Here is a 9,485-nt window from a genome sequence, read left to right on the forward strand (position 1 = left end):
GCCCTCCTGGCTCCTGGTGACCTTTGCAGGCACCTTGGGCTGCACGGAGGCTGCTGGCTGTGGCATCTCTCCCCAGTGCTCTGCCGTCCCGCCCCCACTGTTTGCTGTGGCTCACAGCTTCCCCCTTCCTCAGGTCACCTTGGAGGTCAGAGAATCTCCCCCACTCTCGCGTGGATCCTGGCCCAGCCTGGCCCCGGCAGCAGGCGGCACGAGATGAGGGCTCCCTTGCCAGTCCCTCCTCCCTGCCTTTGTCTCTTCCTGCCTGTGGGCTCGGCTGGGGTGTGGAGGGAGGGAGGGAGGGCCACTCTTCCCATCCAGGCCCTGGGTCACTAGCACCTCATAACTTTCTCTTCCACTGAGGACACAGCCAGCAGCTCCTGCCATGGACAGGTGGTACCTGGGTGAGTCCCCTGAACCCCATCCCCCCACCTTCTCAGACTCTGACACAGGTGTCCACCCCATCACTTTCAAGTGCACCCCCAGCTCCCCAGGAGTACAGGAAAAGCAGAAACAAGGAGAGGCGGGATTTCTAGACAAGGGCATCTCGGTATGGGTCCTGGGCGTGCCGTCATCTCTGCTCCCAGCATCTCTGAGCTGCAAGACCTGGGAAGGCAACTTGTGCAACAGCCCCCTTTCTGTCTGTGTGTCCATCTGTCTGTCCACCTGCAGGAATTCTGAAGCCAGACTGCTGGGTTCAGAGCTTGGTTCCCCCACTTCGTAGCTGCCTGACCTCTGGCAAGTTATTTTACTTCTCTGGACCTCAGTTTCTTCATCTATAAAATGGGGATGATAGTAATGCCTTCCTTGACTCATAGAGTTGCTGTGATGATTAAATGAGTTAATTTTTGTAAAGTGTTTAGAACAGTACCTTGCATATAGAGTTAAAAACGCAGCTACTGATTTATTTCTCTTGTCTTCTATCATCTCCTATCTATCTACCTATCTATCCATCTATCATCTTCATCATCATCATTATCTATCTATCATCTATTATAGTCATTCATCTATCTACCTATCTATCAACTTTCTACCTATTTTTATACTCCAGAAAGAATCCACAGTGGCTTACAAAGATAGACAAAATGTACTAAGATACCAAGATAATGTATAGTAAGGAGGTACCAGTGTCTGTGTGGAGGGCCCCAGGAGTTTTGGGAGTACAGCCATGGGGGCTTTCTAGCTCTGGTTTTGTCCCTGACTGGGTGTTTCAAGCAAATCCCTCAACCTCCCTGCCCTCAGTCTTCCTGGGCTGCCCAGTGGGGATCATGGCGCTGCCCTGGCCACCTTCAGGGTCGTTGTGGAGTCAATGACCAGCTCAGTTTCTTTATCTGTGGAATGGAGCAAACGTGCATTCGGCAGGACAATGCATGTAAGAACTTGACACACGCTCAGCCCCTACCAAAGGTTAGCTCTGTTGTATTTTCATGAATATTCATCACTTGGCCCTGAAAGCAGAAGAGCTGAATGGGTGTCTCGGCTCCTGGTCTGCAGGCCGTGACATTTCCTCTTTCCATCTCACCCTCATGTTCATCCTGCTGGAAGGTGGTTGGCTTTTCTGGGTCTGACAGTGTATGACAGTAACAATGATGACACTTACTGTGTACCAGGCCCCCTGCCACACCATTTACTGCATTATCTCACTTTCTCCTCATCACAACCCATTCTACAGTTGAGGAGACTGAGGCACACAGAGGTTAAGTCACTTGACAGAGGCCATATACTGAGCAAGTGCAGGAGCCAGGAAGTGAACTCAAACCTTGATCCCACTGCCACTGCTCCAGGAAGATTAATAGATGGAGTCCTTCTGAAGGACTAACCCACCCCTGATGAGCACTGACTGCTGACCTTGGCCCTTTGGCTATAACTGAGCATCAGCCTCTACTGGAAGCCAATTCGATCGATTAGAACTCAGCTAGGAATGTGAGCTACCCAGCGCTACGGTCCCCAAGGTGAGTGGGGCCACAGTAGAGGCGGGGAGGAGGCCTTGGAAGTGTGGGGAATTTCCTGATTCCTAAAGCTGAGGGTGTGGCTCTCAGTCTCCACCTTGCCTCTCACCGCTGTGTGCCCTTGAGCCAGGGCCCTACCCTCTCTGTGCCTCAGATGACTCATCTGTAAAATGGGGAAATAACACAAAGTGCAAGGAACTAATAGGAACGTGTTTTGCAAATCGTGAAAACAAGGCGCTCTCCCTGTGGCAGGGCTTGGTCCCTCCCGAGGGAGCCTACCGTGTAACAGTGGGAAACTGGCACGGAAGCTGTGCTTCGCGGCTGGAGAAGGAGAGTGCCAGAGGCTGCAGGAGACGAGGGGTTGGTTAGGGATGACACTGACTGAGGTGTGAGCTGTTAGATGCAGCCTGGATGGATGAAGAAGATAACAGAGGAAAGGGCGCTCCCAGGCAGCGAAGGCCTGGAGGTGTGAACGTGCGTGGGGGGCTCAGGTGGGCTGTGAGGCGGGAGGGGCCGGGTACCCTGGGACCACCGCAGAGGAGCCTTGAGTGCCAGACAAGACATATCAGCCGAAACAGCGATCTCCATAGCGGTGGGTGAGGTGGGCAGCTGCTAGGGTCAGGGGTCTCCATGGGACCCCCGACCTTGCACCCCAGGCTATAGTATACACGGAATATATTTCGAAACTCCCACTTCCCCATTGTCACAGCCACAGCCGTGACCTCTCGGGCTGGGGGAAGGACACCACGGCTGATCTGTCCCCAGCACTTCTCTCTGGAAATTTCCTTGGGGAGGGTTTGGAAAGCCGGCCAACTCCTCCCTACCCCTGCTGCCCCTGCACCTCCTCATGCCTCAGCAGGAGCCCCGCTACCCACACCAGGGCCTTTCTTGTGACCAGGGTAAATATTACCTGGCACTGTTAATGTTTAATGTCCCCCCCATCCCTGGCCACCCCACAGCCAGGCACTCTCCCCGAAGCAGAGGCCGCGGGAAGAGGGCAGTGGGACGTGCCCGTCTGCGGGGGGACATGGCAGGATTGTCAACAGATGATGGTGAGTGTGTGTGCGCGTGTGAAACATTAGGTGCCTCGGACCATCTTTGGAGGGTGAGCAGGACCCCACTCTTCCGTCTCCTGGCACCCCTGCCTTCCAAGTGTACCCACCACCTCTGCCACATCCCGTGCCAGCCTTCCCGCTAAGAAAATATGCTTTTAAAAGAGAATCCTGCCTTAACTCCAAAGAAATCTAGCTTGAATGGTGGAACCTTGGGCGCCCAGTAGGAGCTGCTGGGGGGTGGGGAGCGGTGAGCTTCTATCCTGACTTTCTGACCTGCATCCGTCCTGGTTGCATGTATCTTTGGGACTATCTAAGCTCAGAGCAGCAGGCAGATGGGGGTCAGGCTGGCTGGGGCAGGAGTGGGCCCCTCTGCTCAGCCTTTTCAGGCTGGCTTTGGGGTGAGAGTCCCCAAGTTCAGGACACGCGCCCAGAAGTCATCCTGCGAACGAGGGTGATCAGGCCTGGAATCCAGTAGGCCTTCTGTCGTCTGTGGTGGTCTTAGAGCCAGATCTAGAAAAGACGAGGGCTTTGGGTGAGGGCTGGCTCATCCAGTGGCTCAAGACGTGGTGGTCAGGGAGGAGACGGGTTCCTGGTAGGGTGAGGGAAGCTGTGAGTTTGCTCATGGCTCTGACACGAATGCCCCATGTGACCTTGAACAAGACCTGAACCGAATCTGGGGAGACAACTTCGGAGGTCTTCTGCATGGTGACGGGTGCCTGGGCCCCCCCATAGGCTCCCCTGGCCTCAGGCCCTACAGGCCCAGGAGCAGACCCCCTCTAGCCTGTTCCCTCCTGGCCTAGGGCGGGTGTACCGCCAGGACAGCTGGGCTCACCAGGCCCCACGGCCCAGGCACAGTTCAGCACAGCCTGGGAGGTGCCGACTGGTGCGTTCCTTTGACCTTGGGCACTGCTGCCCTAGTGCCAAGAAGGGGCTCAAGTAGGGCAGAGAAAAGGGGCCACCCCTAGCCATGGCAGAAAAGCTCTGGCCAGGTGCCCTCCAGCTGCCCAACAGTGAGTGTGCTCAGTTTACAGGGCCGGAAGCAGAGCCATGATACTGCTCGGGGCTGGAGACTGGACCGAACCACCTGGCCTTGAAATGTCTCCTTCCTCCTGACCATGTGACAGGCAGCCCAGCAAAGGGGTTAAGCACCTAGATTCTTAACAACCAATTGCCTGGGTTCATTCCCAGCTCGACCCTTTTCTAGCTGTGTGACTGTGGGTGAGTTGCTTTGCCCCTCTGTGCCTCCGTCTTCTCATGGACTATATTGGAAGAATATTAATGCCTCATAGGGTTGTTACAGTGGTTAAATGAGCTACTGCTTTGTTAGCCGCAGCCTGGCACATGGTAAGCACAATATATTAATGCTTCTGAAATAAATTTGCTTCCCCCTGAGGATAGCAATGTAGGAGAGAAGAATCTAGAAACATGGGTCCAAGACTCAGGTCTGCCTCCAACTTTTATTGGGACTTTAGAGTCTTCAAACTGGTCCTCAGTTTCCTCCTTCTGTTCAGTGAACGTTAAGGTTCTATTTATTTATTTATTCATCCGTTCACTTCACAAATATTTGCTAAGTACCTTGTAGTTCATTAGTTATATGGAGAGAGGTTGCTGGTGAGTCTTACGGGAGATGCCTCTCTGTTGGTCTTTTCCTACTTTTGTATGAAGCAAGGAGAGGAAGGAACCAGCCCCTCCCAGAGGTGCCAGGGGCCTCCACAGGCATCGTGGGTCCCTGCTTTGGAGGCACAGTATCTGGTCCCAAGCCGATGGTTGGGAGCTGCCTAGGGCAGTGGGGACTCACCAGCCCCCACTCGTGGGTGTCTCTCCACCAGCCTCACCTGGCCCCCTTGGACCCCTAGGGGTGCTGGGATGGGAAGGATGGGAGTTCCACAGTTTCTGTGGCTGAAACACACCGCCGTCGGTGACTCACCCTTGACCCACTTCTGGCTCTCTCCTCAGGTGGCAGCCCCAAGGAGGACGTGGACCCATTCTCCTATGGTGAGCCTGGTGGGCCCCTCCTCCGCACCCTTCCTGAGCCCCCCCACCCATGTAACCCCGGTTCCTGGCTCTGTGTTATGTGTCCCCCACCTTCGCCAGTTACTGTAGGGCTGCTGCCAGGTTGGCTGCAGGGAGGGGTCTGGGATCACTCATCCCATTTCCTTGCCCTCTCCTCCCTCAGACTATGAGACTGTCCGCAACGGGGGCCTGATCTTCGCTGCCCTGGCCTTCGTCGTGGGGCTTATCATCATCCTCAGTAAGTGGGGCCTTCGTGTGGGAAGTGGGGCGCTGATGGGGACACATCACTGAGCGCACTGGCTTCCCAGGTGCGGGGTGGAGGGGGGAGAGCCCTCTCGCCCCCTTCCCAGATCCAGGAAGGGGGAAGTGAGTTTCTCGGACCCCCTCCCGTCCCCCACGCAGGATGTGGAAATGGATGGCCACCTTGATGGAAAGAGGAGTCTTGGATGCCCCATTGCTTGGTCCTCAGACCACCCAGGAGGTTCCTTCTTCCTCCAGGGAGCCCTCCCGTGGATGCTGGGGGGAAGGCTGTGGAGATGGGAGAGCTGGCTTCCAGTGGCCCAGGGAAGCTCCAGTGCACGTGGAGCCAGGCGAAGGGAGGCAACCAGCCTCCACTGGACACCCCCTCCCCCAGATCTGGACGCTTCCTTGGCTTGAGCTACATCTCGGCCCATTTAATCCTTTTGGCAACACTGAGGGATGGCCACCAATGTCACCATTTTGCAGATGAAAAACCAGACCCACCCTGATAGGGGCAGCAAGCTGCCTGAGGTTCCGTAGCTGAATCGGAAGCGGAGCGGGTTCAGCTGCAACCCCCCCCCCCCCCGCAACCCCCTGCCTGCTGCCGGGAGGCAACCGTGCCTGGCAGCCAGAGGCCTTCGGCACCCCTACTCTCTGGGCCTCAGTTTGCTCATCTGTTAAATGGGGATGATCCCACTTGCCTCAGAAGGTTAGGGCTGGCAGCCAAAGACACAGCAGCCAAGGAAGCACTCAGAACGCTCCAGCGTAGGCATGGGGCGTCCTAGGGGAGAAAAGGGTCCTGGCTCCAGCCCCAGCCCCGGCAGGCACACAGCAGGAGCCCTGTTCAGGTGCAACCAGAAGAAACATACACGGAAACACACCAATGAAAAGAAGAGAGAGAATGTAGCAGATACACCTGTGTCCTGGGATCCTAACACATCCATGGGTGGTGCCCTCCCTCCTGACGGCTGCGCTTTGCAGACGTGGCCAGTCTCCCCGATTCCCCTGGAGGCTCCCTGGTGGCGGTGTTGAGCACGTAGGAGGTGGAAGGCAGATGGGCAGGAGCAGGGGTCTTGGCTCTGGACTTCCTGCCATTCTTCTCCAAGAGCTTTTACTGAGCAGCGTCTGCAGGCCCAGCGCCACGCAGCGGGCGCCACAATGGCCCAGGCTCAGCCCCACGCTCAGGGCGCTCCCCACGGAGCCACTGCAGCGAGTGTTTGTTGACTGACCAATCGACTGGCTTGGGCTTCTGATTGCTTATGGTGCAGCCCTATATAGAGAGAGAGACAGTCAACTGTGGCCTCCAAGGCAGACACCAAGCGGTACAGGCAGGTGGGAGGGAGGAGGGAATACAGAGCCGAGTCCTCCAGGGCAGAGAGGGTCTCCTTGGAAAACTAACTTCCTGTCTCTCTTTAAGGCAGACGATTCCGCTGCGGGGGCAGGAAGAAGCACCGGTGCGTGCCTGCCTGGGTGACTGATGGGGTGGGCGGGGCGGGGGCGGGAGGAGCAGGTCGAGGAGTTTGGTCACTGAGGCCTGTGAGGAGGGTCTACAACTTCAGGGACCCCTGAACTCGCCGCCCCCCCCAACTTACCTGTCTGCTTTCCTCCATCCCAGGCAAGTTCACGAAGATGAGCTGTAATGAGAGGTAGGTTTGCGAGGGGCGGGCAAGGGGGTGGCCGGGGATGGCTGTGGTTAATAAGGAAGAGGTGAGGATGAGCTGGGAAGGACGTCAGGGTCTTTCATCCATCAGCCAGGTGTCTGTCACCCTCATATGTTTTTAAACGATGGCCAAGTGCCTGGCGTGGCACGTGTAGCCAAGGGAGGCTGCTGAGACATGCCAGGGAGAGGTAAGATGAATAAGGAACGAAACGAGAGTCCCGACCTCTGCCCCCTCACAGCCCCAATCCTGTCTTTGTCTTTGCAGAGCCAGTCATGTCCACCATTGCACCGGGGCCGCTTGGGAAGCGCTCCCTGAGCTATAGGTCTTTGTACCCAGGACTGCCAGGCCCTCGGGCTGAAGGAAGCCCCGGGCTCCGCATGACCCCTGGGTGGGCATCGCCTCCTCCCACCCCATGCTGATAATAAAACCAGCCTCAGAGACGGCTCCTTCCCTGGCCTGCCTCCCTCCCTCCTTCTCTCCTGTAACTGCCACCATCCGCTCCTCCAGGTCGGAGTCCATACAGCCCGGTCCCTTGTTTTTCAATCATTCGCTCAGGTGCCCATGCCTACTTAAGCAAGAAGTTCAGTACCATCCCCTCTAGGACTTTCCTAGTGATGCCAAGGACCCCAGAGACAGAGGGCTCAGGCTGCCTTCCAAATGCCAGGCAAAGAGAAAGATGGGAAGGCGAAGGTCACAGGTTCAAAGCCGCTGAGGCTGTTGGAGCTGCCTGATCATCGGCCCAGGCCCTGGGTGGGGCTGCTGGAGCTCTCCAGTGGGAGACGCTGCAGCCATGCCCTGGGCTGCCAGCGTTGTAGCTGTTTGTGGCCATATTATGTGCTCTGCCATTTCCCCAGGTGCACCAACGTGCCAGGGTGGGTGGGTCTAGGGGTCCAGGCGGGGGCCTCAGCACACGCTCTCTTCCTATCCCCTTCCTGACCCTGGTGCTAAGCTCCGGCCACCCCTTTTCCACTCGTGGGGCCAGGGGGCCTCAGCTGGACCTAACCTCATCCATCTATTTGGGTGCTGACTTGGTTAACCCCAGGGCCAGGGGCCAGAAAGTGGACGGTGAGGGTGGGCCCCTTGTTAACCGTTTCCTCCAGCCCCCTGTCCGCTCTGGCAGGCACTCACCCAGGACAGCTTCAACCCAGGATGGTGTCAGGCCGGCCCTGCCACCAGCGCCTGACTTCCTGTTGCCTGGGGCCCCCTGGCAGCCCAGCACGCTGCTCCCCTCGGGCAGTTTCTGTGCCCTGGAAGGAGCCCCTCTTCCCTCTCTCTCCCTTCCCGGCAGAGGCCTCTGCGAGAGGCTGGATGGGATGGTGGGATCATGGCACTACCTAGTGTCCAGTTTACTCATCTGGGTCCTGGAGCAGCCAGGGAAGGAGGCGGGACTGGCCTGGGAACCCAAGACAGCAGCAAGTGAGCAGAGTTTAAAGCGAACAGGGAGGGCGTGTTTGGGGACCAGAGGCAGGGTAGGCAGCATTCTGCTTGAGAACTGAGCTCTCTGTCATAATCCACTGCTGCCTGGACCACCAGCCTTCACAGACTCGCAGAATGCTTGAGCACCAAAGGCCCCTAAAGAGTAAAACAAACAATCCTCAATTTTCAGCAAGGGAAACTGAGGTCCCGAGAAAGGCAGCGACTTGTCCAGGTGACCCTGCCAGCCTGTGTCGGAGCCAAGCTACAACCCAGGTCTCTGGCCCCCCAATTTCAGAGTCCTTCTCACTGACCCCGTGGGTTGGGAGGAGAAGCTCCAGGGAGACACAGAGGGGAAAGCCTGATTCTTACAACTCAGAGCTAAGGTCTTTGTGACACCCTGCTCCGAATGTGGGCTCACCCATGACAAATAAATCCTGAGAGGCCAAACCCTTAAATAGAATTCAGTATTTCCATACACAAGACACTGGAGCCATCCACGACAGTGGGAGAAATGAACGGGAATGGGGCAGGTCCAGCCAGCGGGGCTTTTGGGAGGAGGGGTCTCCTGAAGCTTCTTGGATGTAGCAGCAAGGTGAACGAGAAGAGGGGTATTCCAGGCCTGCGGCCTGCCTGAGGAGAAGTAAGCGCCTAGGAGAGGAGCCACATTTCTAGAAGGTTCCATACACAGGCCCTGAGCTGCCAACCCAGAGGGCAATTCCAGCTGCTTTGGAGGGAAATGGTCCTGAGGGAGTCACTTCCGCCTCTGCCCCTGCTGCAAGCCCTCTGTCTGCCAGTCTTCCAGACTGTCGCCCTGCAGAACCTGGGGTGCTGTTCAAAGCACTAGCTACCCAGCATCCCCTCCAGAACTATCAAATATTAACCTTGGGATGGGCCCATGCCAGGTGATGCTTAACCAGCTCCCAGGAGAGCAGCCAGTGCGGAAACCACAGATCCAGGTGACATTCAGAGTCCTCATCAACACTTTCCCTTCCCCCTCCATTAAGGTCACGTTGACTGGGAGCTACTGAACTTTCACTTCACTTTGGGATTTTCCACAATTCGTACACAGATTGTCACAAATAACAACCAAGGCTGGGAAGTGATTGAATGAATTAACTTTTAATCACACAACAGCAACAATAGCAGCCTTAGTC

The 9,485-nt window shown here is 56.6% G+C and overlaps 1 protein-coding gene across 2 annotated transcripts; it reads left to right on the top strand.

The window, feature by feature from the left end:
* Positions 1 to 368: 368 nt before the first annotated feature.
* FXYD2 (FXYD domain containing ion transport regulator 2) lies at positions 369 to 7,361 on the top strand. Of its 2 annotated transcripts, none has more exons than XM_060017160.1 (6): positions 369 to 401; positions 4,958 to 4,996; positions 5,178 to 5,252; positions 6,672 to 6,708; positions 6,870 to 6,900; positions 7,180 to 7,361. In XM_060017160.1, exons 1-5 carry the CDS (start codon positions 383 to 385, stop codon positions 6,892 to 6,894), a joined length of 195 nt encoding a protein of 64 aa, XP_059873143.1. In that variant the 5' UTR covers positions 369 to 382; the 3' UTR covers positions 6,895 to 6,900; positions 7,180 to 7,361. The 2 variants fall into 2 exon arrangements, with proteins under 2 accessions (XP_059873143.1, XP_059873142.1); XM_060017159.1 differs by lacking the exon at positions 369 to 401 and adding an exon at positions 2,931 to 2,998.
* Positions 7,362 to 9,485: the final 2,124 nt, after the last annotated feature.

This window comes from Delphinus delphis, chromosome 8 (genome assembly GCF_949987515.2).
Source record: "Delphinus delphis chromosome 8, mDelDel1.2, whole genome shotgun sequence".
Taxonomy (NCBI): Eukaryota; Metazoa; Chordata; class Mammalia; order Artiodactyla; family Delphinidae; genus Delphinus; species Delphinus delphis.